Source organism: Rhinoraja longicauda, chromosome 15 (genome assembly GCF_053455715.1).
Source record: "Rhinoraja longicauda isolate Sanriku21f chromosome 15, sRhiLon1.1, whole genome shotgun sequence".
Taxonomy (NCBI): Eukaryota; Metazoa; Chordata; class Chondrichthyes; order Rajiformes; family Arhynchobatidae; genus Rhinoraja; species Rhinoraja longicauda.
Window position 1 is genome coordinate 35,445,895 of NC_135967.1, and position 25,255 is coordinate 35,471,149.

Here is a 25,255-nt window from a genome sequence, read left to right on the forward strand (position 1 = left end):
TATCTATAACATCATTGTGAAGAGTACCACTTTCACGTTTACTTTCATTTGAAATGCAGTGACCTGTGATGCAGGCAAACAGAGCAGCATATTTGACATACAATAATTGGAACAGGCGAAAAAGATCTGGGATTTTCATTTAATCTAAAGTTTGGTAGATGTAATAATATTGTGCACCTTTTATATAGGTTTTAAGTTTCAACATAGTTTATTTGCTCAAGGTTACGTATTGGAGCACAATTTTCTGACCATGGATGAGAATTGTGCTGAGCAAACTAGGTTTTAAAGAGAAAGAGTTTTCAGTTTATGCGGGTTTGAGAGGGTACTATAAACTAATTGTGATTTATAGAAATATTTAAAGATTTTTTTTACATTGTCGTTCAGGGTTTCATACATTACCATTACTTATTTACAAATGTTCCTGTTACACAGTAGTTAACGTGTACTTGTGATTCAAGACCCACTCAAATCCCTGTTTTAACTATGTTGCAGATCAGCTCGTACTTCAGCAGTATAATTGCTGAGAAGTTGAGATGTAACACATTCCCAGATACTGGTAAAAGGAAGCCTCAGGTGAATCAAAAGGATAGTTTCTGGCTTGTCACAGCTCGATCCCAGCCTTCAATACACAATTGGTTTACTGATCTGGCTGGAACCAAACCACTAACCCAACTTGCAAAAAAGGTATTTTTTTTAAATACAAATGTTTATATAGATGCATTAATATTTGATATTTTTCAGGCACAGGTCCTGCAGTGATTGTCGTATAATTATAATAATATTGCAAAGTTTTGAATTATAATATACATATTTGAGAATTTTAAAAGAGTTGAAGTTGACACCAGTTGTCGTAGAACAATTTTAGTTTCCCAGGAATTAAATTCTTTTCTTTTGGATTAAATTAAGTCATGAAATTATACAGAAAAAAGTATATTTATTCATAGCAGCTGTGTCAGCTCTTTCAAATATTTATCCAGATCTCTTTTGAATGTTACAATCGAATCTCTTCCATCATTTGGGCAAAATGTTACAGTCGCCAAGCACCTGTTTAAACTAATTTAAAATTTTCTTCACATATTTCCCTCAACTATGGCCAGAACCTACCCCTCATCAACACACTGGAGACAATTTACAGTGGTCAATTAACCTACCAATCCCCATGTTTTGTGTTGTCTTTTATAGACTGGAGATTTAAGGAAGTCCAGTTTAAAAACAATGTTTTGCACCTGGAATGGGTGTTGTCTTATGTGAAGGTCCACCAATGATTCCCTCTGTACTAAAACCATACTGTTATTATCTCCTGTTTTACAGGTACTTTGCCAGTATATCTCTCATTTGGAATTATCATGAAAGGTCTAGCCATTATGTGTTATCTAAACTGGATATGGCCTCCACAGTTTGGCCTGCAGGGATAATCGTCATCTGGAATCCTTCCTTAATTTACTTGCAAATTTGCTTCTCTTCTTCCCTCTATTTGGCAACATATTGCATACAGCCAGTAGCATATTGTCTAGGTTGTGATGGTTTTTGGCCAGCAGTGCTGCAACTCTTGCCACTCCACTGCAGACCAGTACTGAGTCCAGTGGCTAATTTTGATTAAATTGAGAATGCGAGTGAATGCACCTTCTATCTGGTCTCTCAACGTCACACCAGTGATGGCTTGTATTTTGAATGAGGTCACTGACCTTCATTAAGATGTTAAGTGAAGCAAATGTTTCCCCTATCTTGTACTGATTCCACTCTTTGAGCATTAGCCTCCCTGTTAAAGCTACTGTTCAAATCCTTTGACGAAAAAAAGCACAATTGAATATTTGTTTGAGCAAACCACTGCGCTACATCCAAATTCTGGTTAATCTTTTCAGTGTTTTGTAGAATCATATTTTAATTTGTAACAGAGTTTCTGCTGAATAAGTGTCTTGGAATTTTTTTAAAATCTAAATTTGACTGATATGCTATTTCAGGTGCCTATATTTAGTAAGAAAGAAGAAGTCTTTGGCTATCTGGCCAAATACTCGGTGCCAGTAATGAGAGCAGCTTGGCTGATAAAAATGACATGTGCCTATTATGCAGCTATAACTGAAACAAAGATGAAAAAACGTCATGTCATAGATCCATGTATAGGTAAGCTTAACAATAAAATGTTGTGGGTTTATTTTATGTAGGTAAATGTAGTTTTGATAGTATGAGGGTTAAATCAATTTAATTTCAGATGAGTAACTTACCATGCCGAAGATAAAGCCTACATTTTACTTGGGTTTAGTGTGCAGGAGAAGTTAATGCAGTTAAGTAATAGAATGTTGTGAATCATACCTCCGTCTCCAGATCAACACTGGAGTTCTAAAAGTGCTGATAATGTTCGTAATGTGATTTAAAGTTAATACATGTCACTGTTCTGAAATAACCAATTGGTAGACATGAGACTAGACTGCGTACCTTGCTCGTCTGTGGCTATTAATCTTTCTTCAGTAACTTCTGAGTAACTGGATTCTCTGAACACGGGGGTTCATTTATATTACTGATTTTTACATTTATTTTAGCCAAACTGGCAAGGTGAGAAATTTGCAGGAGTGATTTTAAGGAGATCAATTTCCTTTTGCAGAATGGACTCAGATCATCACAAAGTACCTTTGGGAACAGTTGCAAAAAATCGCTGAGTCCTATCGGCTGATTTCTACTCAGAACAGTGGGACACCAGTACCCCCCACTGTACCTGAAGTGGAACAGGCCATGAAACAGTGGGAATATAATGAAAAACTGGCTCTTTACATGTTTCAGGTAACAACGATTTTCATATGTGTATGAAGTGAAGAAGGTGAAAGTATTGTGTATATCCATTTAATTGAATATTATTTATTATAAATGGCATTGGTGGAATACAATAAAAATGATTGAAAACAGGAAATTTATTTCTGTATGTGATCTGGTTAATGAAAGGCTTCTGACTTCAGTTCTACCATGAAAAGTATCATTGAATTCAATACATTTTGTGATTTGGGCATTGGCGCTAGTGAAAATGCCAATTAAAGCTACCATATAAACTTGTTGAATGGTGTTCTTAAAGGAAAATGTCTCATCCTTTTCGGATCCGATTGGAACTTTGTACTAAATCTTGAAGGGCTTCAAAATTTATTCATTTAGGGAAATCAACGGCAAGTTAAAGATATATTTTTCCTCAGTAATTCAGTAATTTTCCTCAGTGGAAAGTAATTTTGTTTTATGTGCCTCTGTCTTGGAGAAGGGCTTAGACTTGCATACTATTTATTTTAAATACTTTTTGATTAACTGGTGTAAACTAAATGGTTAAAAAAGATGAAACTGATACTTGTATGAAATAAATAAAATAGCTGGAAATACCCAGAGAAAAACTCTTAACTTTTCAAGTTAGTAATCTTTCTTCAAAATTGAGAAGCCCCCTTTCCTATCCCACCATGATTCCCCTTGCCTCCTACATAAGGGGTGGGCCATTAAGAACAGAGATGAGGAAAAACTTTTTCAGTCAGAGAGTTGTGAATCTGTGGAATTCTCTGCCTCAGAGGGCAGTGGAGGCCAATTCTCTGAATACATTCAAGAGAGAGCTAGATAGAGCTCTTAAGGATAGCGGAGTCAGGGGGTATGGGGAGAAAGCAGGAACGGGGTACTGATTGAGAATGATCAGCCATGATCACATTGAATGGCGGTGCTGGCTCGAAGGGCCGAATGGCCTACTCCTGCACCTATTGTCTATTGTCTATACACTTTTCCAAGAAAACTCAATGCAAATTTGTGGAAGACCTCATCTGATAAGTCAAAATGAGACTTAACACTGAATTTAACAATTGCAGATAATCAGTGCATCTCAACTCTCACTTTTCCAGTTCTCCGAGTTCTTTAAAAAAATCTTTTTTTGCTGGTAATTTCTCATATTTCTTCTTCTCCTATTTGCACTTCCTCTAAATTGTCTTTGTTATTCATCAGAACGAAGATCACCATCACCCCCTTTATCATTTAATTGCATCTACCTTCCTATCTACATAAATCTACCTTCCTATCTACACAAACCTACCTTTTTATCCCCTCTCCTTTTTCCATCCTCCAGTTTCAATTTATCTGATGAATCAATTTGAATAGTTATTTTTTTCCTCTCACCACAGATGCTACCTGAACTGTGTATTTCCAGGATTTTTGTTGTTTTATTTCACATTTTCAGCACCTGCAATACTTGGTTTTAGATTTATGTGTTCTCTTGGTTCCCTTGCACTGGCTATAGGATGGAATGCTGGACAGGCATGAGTTCCTGACCTGGGTTCTTGAATGCTTTGAGAAGATCCGACCGGGGGAGGATGAACTTCTTAAATTATTACTCCCACTAATGTTACAGGTAGGGAAAATATGTCTGCTGCACCAGGACATTTTTATTGAGAAATTCTCAGACCATTTAACATTGCATCTTAAATACTACATAGATTAAAGTAAAAGTATACAGTTCAAGAAATATAAAACTGTATAGATTCTCTTTTTAACTTACAGGTTCATGGTGTTGGAAATTAATGTATAACCCAAAATGTTTTAAAATTCTGTACACTTATCGTGTGATATTTGTGATTCTTCCAATTTGTCATGTCCAATTGTTCAATCAGGGGAGAAAGTGTTTATAATTTTGTTTATTTAACTGTTTGATGATTGTAGTTTAATCACTGAAATCCTGGTGACAATACTGTTAACAGTACTCTATATTGGAGAAACCAAACTCAGATTGGTTGACTGTTGAACACTTCCTTCAGTCTGCAAGGATTATCCTAACCTATTCGTTGCCTGATGCCTTAATCCTCCATCCTACTGCCACTCTGACCTCTGCGGCTTTAACCTCTTACAGATTCCAGTGACCAATCTTTCCAACATCTACCTATCCCCGATGTAAGCGTGAGGATCAATACCTCATATTCTGCCTAGGAATGTTGTATCTCTTGGGACGTTATCACATTCAACAATTTCCTGTTTGTATTATAACTGCCCAGTTCTGATGCCATGTCATCCACTTGTAATATTAGCTCTATTTTATTCTATTTCTGGTGTTGCGGCCTGACCAGCAGAATATTCCCAGCATTTACTTCAGTGACAATCACGGTGTTCCGCATTTTAGGGTTTTTTTCCTCATTTTTCTTGTTCATCTTCTTGTATGCAGACCAATTGGTGGTATTCATTCCTCTCTTCTAAATAGTGGCAAACGTAATTATGTCACTTGGACAAGCATGTTTTCACCTTATACCAAACATTAACTTTGTTCTTTCCACCATTGCCCTTCTCAGCAACTTAAAATACATTTGATTTCTCTGTTCCAGTTCTAGCGAAGGGTAATTGATCTGAAACATGAAATCCGTTTCAGTCGCTACAGGTGCTGTCTGCCCTGCTGAATACTTCCGACATTTTCTGTTTTTATATCAGAAGTTCAGTTTTTTAAATTTTGTTTTACATGTACTGTTAACAGTTATTTGTTGGATTATCAGTTGAGAAATGTTGCATACAGTTAACCTCTAATATCTAAGCAGTGATATTGATTTAGTAACTGTATAGAATGCCCTTTAGGACATTAAAAACTTGTTATTTCCTTTTTTAAATTTTCTGTCTAGTATTCCGGAGAGTTTGTGCAATCTGCCTACCTATCGAGACGACTGGCCTACTTCTGTACCCGACGTCTCTCCATGCTGCTAGGTGATAGTGGTAGTAATGTTGTAACAGGAGGACATCAGTCTCATGTGATTCCAGCACCCACTTCAAATACCTTGCCCCCAACACCAACACCACCACCCAGTGGGACCACCCAGCCACAGTCTCCATTTATGGATTTTTATATTTGTCCACAGCATCGTCCTGTCGTGTTTGGATTAAGTTGCATGCTTCAGGTAGGTCAGCAATTGAACCAGCCTTTAACTTTGCCAATTATTTGTTAATCTTCATTGCTAAGAATTTTTTTCCCATTGAAGCAAAAGGTTTAAGATGCTTAATCTTGAAAAGGAAAGGACAATTTATCATGAAACTTTATAGAATCCAGTGAGCCTCTGCCCTGAAGTCAAACTTCCATGCACCATTATATCATACAAACCAAAAAAAAAAAGATTTGATTCCAGTCTTGGATGTTGTAATGTGCTTGCAAGAAGTACGTGAAATTTTATACATTGCATTTTGCCCAGAGTTCTGGAAAGCAAATCAGCTGGATTGCTTCTTCTATTCTCTGCTGAAAATGTATGGATAAATTAATGAAGACAGGATAAGATTTAACTTCCATCAAGATGCCTGCTGGAACACAGCCCGAGGTAACATATGAAGGAAATTGCAGAAACATTAAAGCTCTTTTATTTTACTTTTTTATAATTCTTTTTCTTGCTATTCTAAGCCAAGCAATACAGAGCAGACAGATTATGTATTCACCACCAATCAAAGGGGAAATCACAGGTAGAGTCAGCAACATGATAGTAAACTAAATCATTGTGGCGTCAGATCTAATGGGAAACGTTTCTGATCATTACCTCATGACACCCAGAGAAAAGTGCTCATTGGCCAAATCAGGTCAGGATCAGACTCGTCAATGTGTCCACAATGGACTGGAGATGCTCGATATTTGACCTTGCACATAGCGATTAAGCACATGGATGAGGGAGCAATAAGTTCCCGGCGCCGATTAAACTAACTGAGCGAATAAAGAGAGGAAGAATTTTTTTAAATTCTATGTAAACCCTAAACATTAATCTTGTATTTGTTCCATGATTAAAATGATTTATGATTTGTTATCTGTATGAAACTTGGCTACTTGTTTTGCAGAGTATTGTTCTATGTTGTCCAAGTGCATTGGTATGGCATTACTCATTGACTGATTGCAGAAATAAAACTGGATCCCCACTCGATCTTTTACCCATAGCACCATCTAGCCTACCCATGCCAGGAGGAAACTCTGCATTTACCCAACAAGTACGTGAGATTCTGTTCATTGGTACTAAAGTAATAGTATAAAAATTGGTCAAGCAGTTGTGAAGCACTTTGGGAAATATCATTTATTAGGAGTTTTTTTGCAGAGACGAGTTGATACTGAAATTTGGTTGTACTGTTTGCCAAATCTATCACCAGGTTCGAGCTAAAGTGCGGGAAATTGAGGAGCAGATTAAAGAAAGAGGTCAAGCTGTGGAGGTCAGGTGGTCATTTGATAAGTGTCAAGAAACTACAGCAGGTAATAATAACTTTATAACAAGATGTCTTTGTATTCAAGCCTTAAGTGAATTGGCAGCCAAACAAGGATTACATTTTGCTGTTGAACATTAGCTAAATGGAATTCTCATGCAAGAATTTGTAGCAACAGTAAAATACCATTGAACCTGTCTTTTTGATAGATCTCAATCCAAATATCCACATTTGCACCACATCTCAAAACCCTCTCTGCCTTAGTAACCTCCTTGTACTGTCTAGTTTAGTGTTTTTCCTTGGGAATTTATCCTGCACTTCTGAAATAGAAACACTATAAGCTGGAAGTATTCAGCCGTTCAAGGGGCATCAATGGAGAGAGAAACATGGTAAAGTTTCAAGCCAATTACCTTTTGTCAGAACCATTCTATTCAGGTGCAAACATGCCTTAATTATTTATTATTCTTAATCTTCTGGTTTGATAGTTCCTTGATATTTGATCTTTTTTTGTAAAGTGAATTTAGATTCCTTCCCCCTGCAGGATTGTCTTGGGTCTGAGGTAAAGGAGAATGTCAAATTCCCTCCCCTCTCAGACCAATCTCTTTGATCACAATGTATAAAGTACTTCCTTATTTGCCATTATCTTCACCCTTCCTTTGAGGATATGATGTTAATGTTTTAAAAACTGACATTTTGCATATAATTGCACTTATTGTCATGCCTATTTCTTCTCTCTCCTGAGCACTTCAAACATTCTGGCAGGCAGGTTTGCTAGTGCGACACCTGTGGCTTTAAACTAAGTAGTGGGGGGAGGGGTTAACAAATTGTGAATATGAAGATGAGGTTAAAGGGAATACAGGAGATATTGCAGAAGACTCTTGGAAGAATGGGAACAGAAGTTCTAGAGGGGAAAAGAGATTAAGGGCAGGGCCATTTGTGACCGATGTGAGAGGGGAGGTAAATACAGAAGTTAAAGTGTTGTACTTAAATGCGCGAAGTATAAAAAATAAAGTGGATGAGCTTGAGGCTCAGTTAGTCATGGGCAAGTATGATGTTGTAGGGATCACTGAGACATGGCTACAAGAGGACCAGGGCTGGGAACTGAATATTCAGGGGTACACAACGTATAGAAAAGACAGACAGGTGGGCAGAGGGGGTGGGGTTGCTCTGCTGGTAAGGAATGATATTCATTCCCTTGCAAGGGGTGACATAGAATCAGGAGACGTTGAATCAGTATGGATAGAAATGAGGAATTGTAAGGGTAAAAAGACCCTAATGGGAGTTATCTATAGGCCCCCAAACAGTAGCCTCGACATAGGGTGCAAGTTGAATCAGGCGATAAAATTGGCATGTCACAAATGTAATGCTACGGTGGTTATGGGAGATTTCAACATGCAGGTAGACTGGGAAAATCAGGTTGGAAATGGACCCCAGGAAAGAGAGTTTGTAGAGTGCCTTCGAGATGGATTCTTAGAACAGCTTGTACTGGAGCCTACCAGGGAGAAGGCAATTCTGGATTTAGTGTTGTGTAATGATCCTGATCTGATAAGGGGACTAGAGGTAAAAGAACCATTAGGAGGCAGTGATCACAACATGATAAGTTTTACTCTGCAAATGGAAAGGCAGAAGAGAAAATCGGAAGTGTCAGTATTACAGTATAGCAAAGGGGATTACAGAGGCATGAGGCAGGAGCTGGCCAAAATTGACTGGAAGGAGGCCCTAGCAGGGAAGGTTTTCCTGGGAATAATGCAGAGGTTGCAGGATCAATTTATCCCAAAGAGGCGGAAAGACTCTAAGGGGAGTAAGAGACACCTGTGGCTGACAAGGGAAGTCAAGGACACCATAAAAATTAAGGAGAGGAAGTATAACATAGCAAAGAAGAGTGGGAAGACAGAGGATTGGGACTCTTTTAAAGAGCAACAAAAGTTAACTAAAAAGGCAATACGGGGAGAAAAGATGAGGTACGAGGGTAAACTAGCCAATAATATAAAGGAGGATAGCAAAAGTTTTTTTAGGTACGTGAAGAGGAAAAAAATAGTCAAGGCAAATGTGGGTCCCTTGAAGACAGAAGCAGGGGAATTTATTATGGGGAACAAAGAAATGGCAGACGAGTTAAACCGTTACTTTGGATCTGTCTTCACTGAGGAAGATACACACAATCTCCCAAATGTTCTAGGGGCCGGAGAACCTAGGGTGATGGAGGAACTGAAGGAAATCCACATTAGGCAGGAAATGGTTTTGGGTAGACTGATGGGACTGAAGGCTGATAAATCCCCAGGGCCTGATGGTCTGCATCCCAGGGTACTTAAGGAGGTGGCTCTAGAAATAGTGGAAGCATTGGAGATCATTTTTCAATGTTCTATAGATTCAGGATCAGTTCCTGTGGATTGGAGGATAGCAAATGTTATCCCACTTTTTAAGAAAGGAGGGAGAGAGAAAACGGGTAATTATAGACCAGTTAGTCTGACATCAGTGGTGGGGAAGATGCTGGAGTCAATTATAAAAGACGAAATTGCTGAGCATTTGGATAGCAGTAACAGGATCATTCCGAGTCAGCATGGATTTACGAAGGGGAAATCATGCTTGACAAATCTACTGGAATTTTTTGAGGATGTAACTAGGAAAATTGACAGGGGAGAGTCAGTGGATGTGGAGTACCTCGACTTTCAGAAAGCCTTCGACAAGGTCCCACATAGGAGATTAGTGGGCAAAATTAGAGCACATGGTATTGGGGGTAGGGTACTGACATAGATAGAAAATTGGTTGACAGACAGAAAGCAAAGAGTGGGGATAAATGGGTCCCTTTCGGAATGGCAGGCAGTGACCAAAGGGGTACCGCAAGGTTCGGTGCTGGGACCCCAGCTATTTACGATATACATTAATGACTTAGATGAAGGGATTAAAAGTACCATTAGCAAATTTGCAGATGATACTAAGCTGGGGGGTAGTGTGAATTGTGAGGAAGATGCAATAAGGCTGCAGGGTGACTTGGACAGGTTGTGTGAGTGGGCGGATACATGGTAGATGCAGTTTAATGTAGATAAGTGTGAGGTTATTCACTTTGGAAGCAAGAATAGAAAGGCAGATTATTATCTGAATGGTGTCAAGTTAGGAAGAGGGGATGTTCAACGAGATCTGGGTGTCCTAGTGCATCAGTCACTGAAAGGAAGCATGCAGGTACAGCAGGCAGTGAAGAAAGCCAATGGAATGTTGGCCTTCATAACAAGAGGAGTTGAGTATAGGAGCAAAGAGGTCCTTCTACAGTTGTACCGGGCCCTGGTGAGACCGCACCTGGAGTACTCTGTGCAGTTTTGGTCTCCAAATTTGAGGAAGGATATTCTTGCTATTGAGGGCGTGCAGCGTAGGTTCACTAGGTTAATTCCCGGAATGGCGGGACTGTCGTATGTTGAAAGGCTGGAGCAATTAGGCTTGTATACACTGGAATTTAGAAGGATGAGGGGGATCTTATTGAAACATATAAGATAATTAGGGGATTGGACACATTAGAGGCAGGAAACATGTTCCCAATGTTGGGGGAGTCCAGAACAAGGGGCCACAGTTTAAGAATAAGGGGTAGGCCATTTAGAACGGAGATGAGGAAGAACTTTTTCAGTCAGAGAGTGGTGAAGGTGTGGAATTCTCTGCCTCAGAAGGCAGTGGAGGCCAGTTCGTTGGATGCTTTCAAAAGAGAGCTGGATAGAGCTCTTAAGGATAGCGGAGTGAGGGGGTATGGGGAGAAGGCAGGAACGGGGTACTGATTGAGAGTGATCAGCCATGATCGCATTGAATGGCGGTGCTGGCTCGAAGGGCTGAATGGCCTACTCCTGCACCTATTGTCTATTGTCTATTGTCACTCAAGACTTCCTGAACTTTGGTTCATGCTGTGGATTGATTCTTGACAGAGAAAGAGATGTATGTGGTGAATGTGTACTCCACCTTAACTAGAAATAAAGTCAGATTATGGAGTACAGTCTTTTGAGCTGTCCAACTAACTAAAAATGAATTTATTCCTAAGGTTTAATTTCATTTTGCATCCAACTGATTGCTGTGTATTACCATTGATGGATGTTAAACAAAGATGTCTGTTTCAAATGTGCTGAATCTGAGGAATTTAAATTTCACAGCATTTTGTGTTTTCTTTAGAAAACAGTATAATTGCATCTTTCATGCACTGATCCTGTTTGTGCAGGTTTTACGATTGGTCGTGTATTACATACGTTGGAAGTACTTGACAGCCACAGCTTTGAAAAGTCTGACTTCAACAACTCATTGGATTCGCTATACAACAGGATATTTGGATCAGGGCAGAATAAAGATGGGCAGGAGGTGAGTTTATGACTATACACTGTATTTGTTGCCACATTTAGTTGAGGAAACAGCACGAGTCATATCTGATTTCCTTTTGATAGCAACATTTCCTTTCTGTGGTCTGATTTCAAACTTGCCAGTCATCTTGTCCATTTGTTCATGCATGAAGCTGAATGCTTGTTATTACAGTTTGGAAATAAAGCAATAATAAAGAGACAACGTGCTCTTGACCATATTTAAGATTGCATGATATTTGACAATGTCAGTGGGAGAAAAACTTGGCTGATTGCCCTTTGTTTCACCTTCAGTCGAAGGCAATTTGTAAACTGGAACTAAATAAATACCAAGTGGAATATTAACATGTAGTTGGTCAGATGGATTAAAATAAAAGCTGTGATGTTAGCACAGATCAATTAAGATTTGTTTAAAGTTCACTGTAAGATACCCAGAAAGCAATTGCAGATGTGTGGTTTCCACTTATCTCAGATTAAATCCTCATGTCTTGTCTCGTTGATACTGCGCCAACCGCTGCTGTTGGGCTATAAATGTGCAGTCCCTCATGCATGCAGTTGCAGATTTAAAATTTAGTGTTTGCAAGCAACAGTCTAAAAAATGTACTATCAGCAGCAGATTTTACATGCGGTGGCAAAGGATTCCAAACAGGGATGGTTCTGGGGTACAGAGAGTACCCCAGTCAAGGATTGGTTTAGTCGAGTTCCTGGTCTGTTGTTCTGATGGTATGAAAGATGGGCATGGATCATTTTCACTGATATAATATTAAATCCATAAACTCTCAACCAATAAACACTTTTATAGCTCAATCCATGTATATATTTTCAGTAATTATTGCTATGAAATATGCTTGAAGACTTTTGCATATAGTCTTCTAATACAAACATATTCTGGCCCCAACTTCATCCAATATTACAGGAAGAATCTTCGATAATTACTAAATTAATTTGAGCAATTGCTTTTTTAAGTAATTGTGAACATATTAGACAGAATACTCTGTTTAAAATTATTCAAAGATTCTGCTACCATTCTTTTTGGACAAGAAAGTTGCACAGACTCCAATCTCTGAGAGAGGAAATTTAAACTTCTGTGTAACACCTTATTTTTAAACAGTGACATTGCTGGATTGAATTTTTCCATTTGTTTTCGGGTTGCTCCGCTGACAAATGGTGAAAAGCGCACGTACTTTCAGAAGAAACATCTTTTCAATCTATCTTTTCAAGACCCCTCAGCATATGCATGTTTCAGCCCCTTCTCACTCTTCCAAACTCAAGTTGATACAAACCAAACCTGTTCTACTTTTATCCTGATAAACCTGTGAAATATTATATTCTTCTTTAAACAAGAACAAACTAGGCAACAATTTAGTTTCCCTAATTATATGGTGTACCTTCATAAAGCCTTTTGCAAACTGCACTCAAATCCCCTGTACCTTGGTCTCCTCCCTTGTGATACTCCATTTTCATATCTATGCCCACTTGCTGAACCCATCTATTTCTTATTGTACCTCGACCTGCTTTTGCTCAGGAGAGTCATTGGTTTTCACAGACTCATGTTCCCTACAAACTAAAACCTTTGAAATACTTGCATAAAGGAGATTTGGTATCGCAATGCAAACTACATATTGAACTTGAATGTTAGTCTTTTATGGCATGATGTGCCCTGCATTTAACCACTTACCATCAGGAAAAACTCTTTCATCCTTTATAAATGTAATGTGATATTTATTGGCAGTTTTTCCAATTAAAATATGTTATGGTGCCTGATTTTACTACCTACAGGGTGTCTTTCTACATTGATGGTAAATACTGAACTGATGTATCATAATAGACACAAAATGCTGGAATAACTCAGCGGGATAGGCAGCATCTCTGGAGAGAAGAAATGGGTGATGTTTTGGGTCCAGACCCTTCATCAGGCTGACGTCAGGTGGGGAGGGAGATAGATAGATAAAGAAGTGTGAAGGTGTGAAAACAGGACAAAGGGAATGCGATCAAGGAAAATGTAGAATAGATCATTGTTAACTAGGAGAAGGTAACAACAAAGCAAACAGATAAAATGTAGTCGGAGACAGTAAGACAGGTCAGAGAACTGAGAAGGGGGATGGATGGAGAGAGAAGGAAAGCAAGGATTACTTGAAGTTAGAGAAGTCAATGTTCACACTGCTGGGGTGTAAGCTGCCCAAGTGAAATATGGGGTGCTGTTCCTCCTATTTGCTCTGGGCCTCACTCTGACAATGGAGGAGGCCCAGGACAGAAAGGTCAGTGTGGGATTGGGAGGGGGTGTTAAAGTGTCCAGCAACTGGGAGATGAGATGGGTTTAGGCAGACTGAGCGGAGATGTTCAGCGAAACGATCGCCGAGGCTCTTCATTGGTCTCGCCGATATACAGGAGTCCACACCTGGATCAGCGGATAGAGTAGATGAGGTTGGGGGAGGTGCAAGTGAACCTCTGCCTCACCTGAAAAGGCTGGCTGGGTCCTTGGACGGAGGGGGAGGTTGCACCTCCTGTGGTTGCACCTCCTGCAGTTACAGGGGAAAGTACCTGAGGACGGGGTGGTTTGGGTGGGAAGGGACAAGTTGACCAGGGAGATGCGGAGGGAACGGTCTCTTCAGAAACGGGTAGAGATGGGAAGATGTGGCTAGTGGTGGGATCCCGTTGAGGTGGCGTAAATGTCGGAGGATTATGTGCTGTTTGTGACGGCTGATGGGGTGGAAGGTGAGGACTGTCCCTGTTACGACTGGGGGGAGGGGGAGCAAGAGCAGAGCTGCGGGATATCGAGGAGACCTTAATGAGGGCCTCGTCTGTAATGGTAGAGGGGAACCACCGTTCTCTAAAGAATGAGGATGTCCTGGTATGGAACACCTCATCTTGGGCACAGATGCGGCGTAGACGGAGGAATTGGCCGGAGGGGATAAAATCTTTACAGGAAGCAGGGTGGGCAGAAATGTAGTCTAGATAGCTGTGGGAGTCAGTGGGTTTATAATAGATGTCAATTGATAGTCTGTCTCCTGGATTGTATCATAATCCATCTTTTGTATTTTGAAGAAATATGCAATATTTTATATTTTTATTTTCAATGTTTAGATGTTGCCTGATGATGATGCGGTGATGACTTTGCTTTGTGAATGGGCAGTGAGCTGCAAACGTTCAGGTAGACATCGTGCCATGGTTGTGGCAAAACTGTTGGAGAAGAGGCAAGCTGAAATTGAGGCTGAGGTGAAGTATATTTGCCATTCGGATGCTTCCTATTCTTGTCATTGAAATTCATGACTTTGTCTATGTTCCTTCAGTAGAATCATGTGAGAAATAATTAATCCAGAATACTTTGACTTGGCTTTCCTTGTGCCATAACCATTCTATAATTATAAACCAATGGAATGTTTTGCTATCTTGTGTTCAATTCTTAGTAATTATGATATTTACGACTCAGTTAAGGGAGAGGGGTTGGGTGCAGCACAACCTTTAACTTTGGAAGTCCACAAGGTGCTAGACAGGTGGGAATATCCTTTGCAGGAGTTCAGCCCCATGAAAATGGAGTTGAGCATTAATGGAAAGAATGCTGGGAGCATCAGGAGGAAATGCTAGGTTTAGAAGAAGGCTGGAAAATGAATAAATGTAGTTTGGACATTTTCAAAATTATTTCAATACTTTGACTTGAATAAGAGCCAGACCGAAGGAATCGGAACAGCCATTTTTTGAAAGTATTGAGCATAGAGTTCATGGAACAAATTGGTTGAGAACCTTAAGAGTAATGGGAGGTTGTCATTCGGAAAATTGATGTTTAATGGAAGTTGTTTTGCAAGAACACATATAGGACTGTTAAATGAACCCAAATGATAAGTGGTTACCAACAGCATTTGGATTGAAAGTATAGAAAAATTGTCTTGGGGAGCAGTTTGGCTTAGAACATAAATGTCCGAGAAAATAAAGAATGGTAGATGGGAACCAAGAAAGGACAGATGCTGAGGATATTTAACAGTGATAGAGAACACATTCAGCTATTTAATGACAGAAATGCATGAATTAGAAATAGCACAAGGTTAGATAAAATTAAGATGTTAAGTGGATGGATAAGGGAATTGTTGAGCAAATTAACAATTTTGTAAACTGCTAGTGGAGGACCAGAGGAGAACACCTCTTACCCCATCGGACCTCCCAAATGTGAAGGATGTATTCATCCAATCTCCCTTGTTATGGCCCTTGCACTTTTTAAATCTGTACTTTCTCTGTAGCTGTAACACTATATACTGCACCCTGTTTCCTTTCAGTTATGTATGATATGATTGCAGTCATGTTTGAAATGATCTGCCTGGATAACAAAGTTTTTCACCGTATCTCTGTACACGTGAGAAAAATCTACCAACACCATTTGTCTAATTAGTTATCCTGGCAAGCATTCCTCAGCAATTGATACTGCTAAAACCAGGGTATTTACTCGATCAATAATACAAAATCAAAATACTGCACAGGGTAGAAATTTGAAATAAACAGAGGATGGAGTATTTTAGTAATGGATCTGTAGCTTAAAATATTCTCTTTCTACCTCCACAGATACTAAATGACCTGCTGAGTATTTTAAGTTTTTAAATTTTTTTAAAATTATCTGGCTCTCTGTTCTCTGTTCTCTGCAAATAGGTTCAAGTGTTTGTGAGCATAATAAGTTATCCACTGTTTTTAATATTTTGGGACATTAGGAAGGTATGATAAGGTTCTTTATAAGTTAAAGTTTTCTTTTTTCCTGACCTGGATGTTTAATTACAAAATGAACTTAGAGAATTAAGAAGCATTGCTTAAGGATGAGTCTGTTCTTTGGCTGAGAATATGAAATGTTACATGATGGCAGAATCTGGAAGAAAAGTATTTTTCATGCTTAGAAGTAAAACTGTATTGGTTGAGAGTTTGTGTCTGAAAATACATGGTGATTGAGCATATTTATTTTTGTTTATCTAAAATGTCACTTTCTGCACATTACCTAGAGGTGTGGTGAATCAGAAGTGGTGGATGAGAAAGGATCTGTCTCCTCAGGCTCTCTTACCAGTGCCAGCATTCCTGTTTTCCAGGACGTTTTGCTTCAATTCTTGGATACTCAAGCTCCTATGCTGAGTAAGTTTTTTCAGGGCAAGTCTCAAAAATCAGTCTTGCTGCAAAATAATTGTAATATTGCTCCTTGGGGTCTGGTATTTTCAGCACATTATGTCACATGCTATATTTTAATTAATAAAATTGGTGAGATTTATTAGATTATATATTTGTGCAGTGTGGGCAGAGCAGAACTGGGGAGTGGAAAGAGAATGCATAAGCAGAAGCTCATTGTTCAACAGTAAGATGTAACATGGTTATACTTGGCTGTGCATTCATTTAGAAGTGGCAAGATTTTGACTTTTAATGTTGTGCTTTTCAACTCTGTTTTCACCCAGATGTTTTAACTCGCAGACACATTTAACCATAGACTCAATGGACTAATGAGCTTCTCCTGCCCCATTTTATTTCTATGATACAAGAAATAGCCACAATACTGACGGCCTCATCCACAATTGATTTAAGTTGCAAAATTCCACTCATGTGAACAGCCAACGAGGGAGTTTTAAGAAATTAGCATTTTAATTCAATCCTCATTGAAAAACAGGAAGCAGGCCCTTTACATTTTTCAGTTCATTTGCGACTGATTATTTGATTAAATCGGATGTGTTTGTCAAATTTTCATTAATGTTGATACAGTGGGAAACCATGTCGCCCTTAGATGATGCAGGAACCCCTTAGTGGAACATTGGTTTAAGTTGTAGGCGCAAATGTTCACTGAATCTCAAACCGAGCAGCTTTTGACTTAGAGGTATAAATAGTACATAGAACATTACAACACAGGATCACACCTTTTCGCCCACAAAGAAAGTGCTGAACATGATGTGAAATTAAACCAATCCATTCTGCCTGTGCTTGATCCGGATCTGTCCATTCCCTGCATATCCCTGTGCCCTATCTAAAAGTGTCTGAAACCTCTCAATCGTATACTGCTTCCACCATCACAGGCTGTCCCACGCTCTTTGTAAAATAAACTTTCCTGCTCATCTCCTTTAACCTTTTCCCCTCCGACCTTAAAGCTAAGCCCTCCAGCGTTTGCCATTGTGAATAGCTGTGAGAAAGATTTAAGTTGACATGTTGATGAGGCGTTGAGGAACATTTTATTGCTGGCTTGATGTGAAGTTGTGCACACATTTTGAACAGGAAGTGGTTTACTGAGTCACCTGATGGGGTTCAGTCCATTGTGTCTGATTTAGTAGGGTAGTCGTGTCTGAAGCAAAGGTTTTTTAAAGCTATTTGGTGGTTATCAATGCATAGCTTTTCTGTTTTTAGACATTGTCTGACAGCATTGTCATTCACAATCTGTTTGACTTGTATTTAACTGCGTAATCAAGATATAGCGTAAGACTGAATTATTGGTAATTGCATTAATTACTTGATTTGCCTATGAAAGGTAGTGTCATAGCAGTAGAGTCACTTTGTTTATGGTTTTCCTCCAGCAATATTTTGTCAAGTTTTGAGAACCGTAAGGATAACTAAGATCAAGAGTGAAGGTGAAAGAAAAATCATAATTATAATCATACTTTATTTGCCAAATATGTTTTGCAACATATGAGGACTTTGATTTGCCATAGTCATACCAATAAAAAAGCAACAAGACACACAAAATACATTTTAACATAAACATCCACCACAGCGACTCCTCCACATTCCTCACTGTGATGGAAGGCGAGAAAAAAAGTTCAATAACCTTCCCTTCTTTGTTTTCCCGCGGTCGGGAGCCTCGAACCTTCCGTTAACGGGATGATCTTGGCTCCCATAGCCGGCGGTCGGGCCCTCCGCGTTGGGGTGATCAAGCTCCCGCATCGGGGGATCTCAGCTCTCCACGCCGGGCGATCGGACCCCGGGTCGGGGCTAATCGAACCTCCTGCGACTTTGGAGCTTCCCGATATCAGTCTCTACCCGCGACTGCGAGCTCCTCGATAGTGAAATCCGCATGCCTTGGTTGGAGCATCGATCCCAGGCAAGGGATCGCAGGCTCCGACGGTAAGTTCACGGCCCCGCAGTGGGGCTCAAAATCAGTCTCGAGGAAGGCCTCCGGATCCGCGATGTTAGGCCGTAGAGCAGCCGGAGATACGATCCGGAAAACAATCACATCTCCGGCAAGGTAAGAGATTGAGAAAAAGTTTCCCCTGACCCCCTCCCCCACCCCCTCATGTAAAACAAACTAGAGAACATTAATACATACTTTTAAAACACACTAAAAATAACAGAAGACGAAAAGACAGGCAGACCATTGGCGAGGCTGCCATCGCTGACGGCGCCACCCAGTGGTATAAAAATTCAGATATGAATGAATACGTTTATTGGCCAAGTATGTGCATATACAAGGAATGTGCCTTGGTGCTCCGCTCACATATGACAACACAAACATACAGTTAACAATTAAGAATAAAGCATAACCACATCAAAACAATAAGGATACAACATTATGGTCTAAACATGTGGGTGAAAATAAACCAGAGCAAAAAAGAAACGACAGACTTTGGTTATTGAGCAGAACTATTACTTGTGGGGAAAAAAGCTGTTTTATGTCTGGCTGTGGCTGCTTTGACAGTCCGGAGTTGCTTTCCAGAGGGAAACGCTTAAGTTTTTGTGGCCAGGTTGAGAGGGGTCAGATATGATCTTGCCCGCTCGCTTCCTGGCCCTTGCAGTGTACAGTTCATCATTGGGGGGTATACTTGCAACCATCCATGCAGTCATATCAACGTTTGACCTTCAGTTAATGACAAGACTGAAACGAGGAAAAGAAGTGGGAGGGACTATTTTACTGGTTTTAATAAGTGTGCCTCTCTTGTGTAACTTTCATAACATTATCCTGTAACATGTGGATATCCACTCTGAAACTGCTTTGCAGTAGGTGTGATCTGCCTCCCCGATCAATGGGCACTTTTAAAGCTCTTATTTCCATTCCTGTGACTTGTGAATATGTTTTAGATTCAAGTTCTGTGTGAAGGTGACAACTCTAAATTGGAGGTCTTGTCAGAGTTGGTCTGTACTTGGATTTCAATAATCACAATTGGTCAGCACAGACCAGCCTGATTTAAACAAAGATTACATGATTGTCAACAGCTTCAATGTTTTGGCAGCACTTTTTACTTGGCACAATATGTAAACACATTTTGGGACCAATGTTTTTTAAATCACTCCTTTGCCACTACTAGAATAGAGTTTTCAGAGAGATAGAAATTACGGTAGGGGAGAAGGCATTTAATTTCCACTCCCTGTAAAGGTGCTTGTGAACTCCTCCATAAGCAGATTTTTCCAAGTCTTTTCAATTCTCCCATTCCCTCTTGAGCAACAACCACATCTCTGTTCAAAATGAGGCATATTAGTCCATAACTTATATGTTTGTTGTCACAGTTTCTCTTTGCTACCACTCGCAAACCCATCCTTTTATTTTCCAGCAAGAATCTTTAGCCTGCATTCTTTTTTCTTCCCACTGGCAAAAAAATTTGAATCATTCATTAATTATTGCAATCAAGTCCACACATTTCACTTACCCCTTTATTGGCTATTCCGTTCAAGACATAGTTGCTATTTTTCTGGTCAAATTAAAGTGATTCCTTTTTACATCTTCTCCAGCAGTGCTCCCTCATTTTTTTTAATCTTCTGCGACACCCCATGATTTTACACTCTGTAAAATGTACTTCTGTAATCTGTTTATCCATTGTATCATCTCCCAATCAACCACCCCCTTCTCTCCATAAATCGGAAAGGTGCATACATTTCAAAAGGTGTAATTTGGGCATGCCTGGTTAGGACTCAGATTAGTAATTTGTTTGACTGCCATTGACTTTTCCGTAATTATCTTTCAGCTGATCCAAGTAGCGAAAGTGAAAAGGCTGAATTTGCCAACTTGGTCCTCCTGTTCTGTGAGCTGATTCGCCATGATGTTTTCTCACACAACGTCTATATGTGCACACTGATATCCCGAGGAGATCTGTCATCAGAGCAGCATGCACCCAGACCACGCTCACCTGTTGACGATGCCATGGAAGAGCAGGATCGAAAAGAACAGGAAGGAAATAATAGTGTGAAACTTGAGGTAAAAGAGAAACCAGGAATAGTTTGGGAAATTCCACTGTCTTCAACATTGTGCTTTCCTTTGGGTAACCATAGTACACTCACTAAATACCTACCTCCCATCCCTCAAATTTGTCTATTTCAAGCATTCCTGTTACAATCAATAGTTTGTATCTACAGAAGCAGATCTTAATTCATATTGCAAGTAGGGTCAATGCTCTTATCTCATCTTTCAACCGTTCTTTTAAAGAAATTAAAGAATTCCTTATTTCCGTCAATCTTCATTTCATGCCATCATTTTAAATCTTAAATTTAATTCAAAATCTGGATGTGATGCCACCTGATAATTTGCTGGTTTACCATTTTTAAAAACACCTTTTAAACTTTGAAATAGAGGCCTGTTGGACAAATCCAGACAAACAAAGATTGCATTTGAAAATGCCTGTTTGATTAATTGATTATATTTTTTAATCTCTGCATACGCACGTGGCTGATCGTGCACCTTTCCCGTGACTAAACATTTTTTTTTCCAGAATTCTTCCTGTCAGTTTGCTCAAAATTGAACTGTACTGAGATGTTAATGTCTTCCCCAAACAGTGGTAAACTGTAATGGTAATTTGGAGCTGGAACAGAGCAGATGGAAATTTATAACCTGTTTGTAAAATGTAAAATATATTTTCTGATATGCCCATTATTTCCTGGTAGGCCTGTCATACCAAAGGCACCTTTTCTATTTCTTTCAATGTGTCCATCATATAAATAGCTTTATATTTTTTCATGATTAATAGTTGGTAATGTGAGTGATTGTACTGATCTGGGTTGCTTCTGCAGTCCTAGTGCAGCAATAAAATTTTGAGCAATATTTAGTGTTATTACCTTGCTTGCTTCAAAGAATATCATATTTCTGCCATAAATAGTAATGCTGCATTTTCAACAAGATAATTTCAACTTTATGGTTGTTATTATGTTGTAATGCTGCAGATGTTTTTATATCACAAGCATTGTATCCTTCCCATCCTGGTAAAACTGATGCTTTTATTTGAATTTTGATCCTTATAAATGTTAAATTAAAAAAATTATTTGATTTAAAAAAAAATGTTCCTACTTTTCATGTGACTCTAAGCTTGGTGCAGTTGATAATGCTCCCGCCACTGACATTTGATACTTGGTCTCAATTTTAGTCATTCTCATAATTTTTTTTTATTGCTTTTGCCCTTTATTTTTCTTGGTGCAGCAATGGATGAAACCAAGAGGAGTTGTTATGTGGCCAAAGTGTTTTAAGTATGATATGAGGTAAAATTTGTAGTAAGGGAGATTGAATCGTGGATTACTCCAATGGCTTGACCCCTGCCTGCACTCAGTTGGACTTGTACTTGCTTTGCCTTGTGGAACACAGCGTGCAGTTCCATTGTTAAACAAGGGGAGGGTGGTAAATGATCATTGGAGATAGCAAAATTTAAGGATTTTCTTTAATCACATGATCGATTAAGTCATAGCCATTGGGAAAGTAATTGGTTTATGATGCTGCTTAAAACTTCCTTGGCTGTTTGTGGTGAATATCATCTACTGGGTCCATTTTACCCCTCCTCCCTTTATACCGGCTCTCTTCCCTCTTCGTTTGCAGTCCTAATTCAGGGTCTTAACCTGAAATGCCGACCTTTCCTCCTACAGGTGCTGCTGAGCTCACTCAGCTCCTCAAATGTTTTTTTTCTCCAGATTCCAGCATCTGCAATCTTGTGTCTTCAACTGGAAGATACAGTGCCCTCCATAATCTTTGGGACAAAGACCCATCATTTATTTATTTGTCTCTGTACTCCATAATTTGAGATTTGTAACAGGAAAAAATTCACACGTGGCTAAAGTGCACATTGTCAGATTTTAATAAAGGCCATTACATTTTAGTTTCACCATGTAGAAATTACAACAGTGTTTATACATAGTACCCCCCATTTCAGGGCACCATAATGTTTTGGGACGCAGCAATGTCATGTAAATGAAAGTAGTAATGTTTAGTATTTTGGTGCATATCCTTTGCATGCAATTACTGCTTGAAGTCTGCAATTCATGGACATCACCAGTTGCTGGGTGTCTTCTCAGGTGATTCTCTGCCAGGCCTGTATTGCAGCCATCTTTAGCTTATGCTTGTTTTGGTGGCTAGTCCCCTTCAGGTTTCTCTTCAGCATATAAAAGGCCTGCTCATTTAGGTTCAGATCCGGTGATTGACTTGGCCATTCAAGAATTTACCATTTTTTAGCTTTGAAAAACTTTGTTGCTTTAGCAGCATGTTTGGGATCATTGACTTGCTGTAGAATGAACTGTCGGCCAATGAGTTTTGAGGCATTTGTTTGAACTTCAGCAGATAGGATGTGTCTATACACTTCAGAATTCATTATGCTACTACCATCAGCAGTTGTATCATCAATGAAGCTAAGTGAATCAGTACCTTCAGCAGCCATACATGCCCAGGCCATAACACCCCCACCACTGTTTCACAGATGAGGTGGTATGCTTTGGATCTTGGGCAGTTCCTTTTCTCCTCCATACTTTGCTTTTGCCATCACTTTGATATGTCAATCTTCATCTCATCTGTCCACAAGAGCTTTTTCCAGAACTGTGGTTGCTCTTTTAAGTACTTCTTGGCAAACTGTAACCTGGCCATCCTATGTTTGCAGCTAACCAGTGGTTTGCATCTTACAGTGTAGCCTCTGTATTTCTGTTCATGAAGTCTTCTGCGGACAGTGGTCATTGACAAATCCACACCTGACTCCTGAAGAGTGTTTCTGATCTGTCGGATAGGTGTTTGGGGATTTTTCTTGATTATAAAGAGAATTGTTCTGTCATCAGTTGTGGAGGTCTTTCTTGGCCTGCCTGTCCCTTTGTGATTTGTAAGCTCTCTTTCTTCTTAATGTTCCAAACAGTTGATTTTGGTAAGCCTAAGGTTTGGCTGATATCTCTAACAGTTTTATTCTTGTTTCTCAGTCTCATAATGGCATCTTTGACTTTCATTGACACAACTTTGGTCATCATGTTGATAAACAGCAATAAAAGATTCCAAAGGTGATGGAAAGATTGGAGGAAAGACTAGGTGCTGAGAGCTCTCTTATACCTGCATTAAGGAGGCAATTAAACACACCTGACCAATTACAAACACCTGTGAAGCGATGTGTCCGAAACATTATGGTGCCCTCAAATAGGGGGACTATGTATAAACACCGCTGTAATTTCTACATGGTGAAACCAAAATGTATAAAAATGGCCTTTATTAAAATCTGACAATGTGCACTTTAACCATGTGTGATTTTTTTTTCTCTATTGCAAATCTCAAATTGTGTAGTACAGAGGCAAATAAATAAATGATGGGTCTTTGTCCCAAACATTATGGAGGGCACTGTAAGTCGCCAACCTGCCTCTATTGCACTACACTGCTTCCAGCAATCAATGTCCACAATGAGTCTGCAGCCAATGTGGATCACTTCCTTCAATTCGGGAATCGCCTCTCAGTACTTCACTGCAGCCTTCGACCAGTACATCAGATTACCGCCCAAGACATGGTACTGAGTCTGTAGATGATCAGAAGCATTTTTCAATAAAAATCAAATTTCATCACACAATTGACATGTATTAAAACATTGATGCTAATTAATGTAAAGTTCAAAAATAAATAAACTATTTAGTTTAATTCAGAGATACAACGTGGAAACAGGCTCTTCAGCCCACCGAGTCTGCGCCGACCAGCGATCCCACACATTAACACTATTCTACATGCACTAGGGACAATTTACATTTATACTAAACCAATTAACCTACAAACCTGTACATCTTTGGAGTATGGGAGGAAACTGATGATCTTGGAGAAAACCCACGAAGGGCACGGGGAGAACATACAAACTCTGGGTGCCATAGTCGGGATCAAACCCGGGTCTCCAGTACTGTAAGGCAGCAACTCTACCTCTGTGCCTTCGTGCCGCCCTCCTGTTATAAATAAACACATAGATCTTTTCTTAATTGAGATTGGCCGAATTCAATTGAATAGGACTGTGCCAGATCAGCCAGCTTTGGCTGATGTGAATTGGTGGCCAGACAAGGAAAGTATTTGACCTTGGTGCATTTACAGAACACTTTCATTGATGAATCAATGGGCACAATAACAGATCAGATGTAATTGCAAATGCCGTTGCAGTATCTTGTGCTGCAGATTTAGAAAATCTGGGTCATTCTGATATTAACTGTAAATGTGTTTTCTTTCAGGATACAGGCTTACCAGAAAGTATTGACATAGATCACAACTCAAGTGCTATTTTTGAAGATGTGGAAAAGAATGACTTTAAAAATGATTTTAGTGCTGATTTTACTGTAAGTTAATTTTATTACTAGCTTTTCCCACGTAATTTTATATTATTCACTATTTTCCTTGTTTTATTCTTCTTGCCTCCCGTCCTTGTTTGGGAAATGCATGATTATGGATTCTATGCTAGTGTAATTCATTTATTTTGTTCCTTGTTTAAAAAAAAAGTTGTTTCTTGGTGCATTTATTCTTCAGTTTATAATATACTGCCATTCATGACAGTTTAATTGTTTAATTACATATAATCATTTAATTATTGAATGATCATTTAATTATTGAAGGATAGCATAGAATTTACAAACTCTATCAATGTTTTATGAAAATGCGCAGCAAT

The 25,255-nt window shown here is 39.2% G+C and overlaps 1 protein-coding gene across 4 annotated transcripts in view; it reads left to right on the forward strand.

Moving 5' to 3' along the window:
• The window catches only part of med12 (mediator complex subunit 12), a 107,811-nt gene that overhangs the window by 21,222 nt on the left and 61,334 nt on the right, over positions 1-25,255 (forward strand). For 3 of the 4 annotated variants that reach the window (XM_078412488.1, XM_078412485.1, XM_078412487.1), the window contains exons 4-15: positions 493-684; positions 1,962-2,121; positions 2,600-2,775; positions 4,247-4,357; positions 5,607-5,879; positions 6,796-6,942; positions 7,099-7,198; positions 11,339-11,475; positions 14,556-14,687; positions 16,448-16,574; positions 20,369-20,598; positions 24,825-24,929. In XM_078412488.1, coding sequence (XP_078268614.1) covers positions 493-684; positions 1,962-2,121; positions 2,600-2,775; positions 4,247-4,357; positions 5,607-5,879; positions 6,796-6,942; positions 7,099-7,198; positions 11,339-11,475; positions 14,556-14,687; positions 16,448-16,574; positions 20,369-20,598; positions 24,825-24,929 — 1,890 coding nt within the window. The remainder of the gene's footprint in view (positions 1-492; positions 685-1,961; positions 2,122-2,599; positions 2,776-4,246; positions 4,358-5,606; positions 5,880-6,795; positions 6,943-7,098; positions 7,199-11,338; positions 11,476-14,555; positions 14,688-16,447; positions 16,575-20,368; positions 20,599-24,824; positions 24,930-25,255) is intronic. The other variant, XM_078412489.1, reaches the window with a different exon arrangement.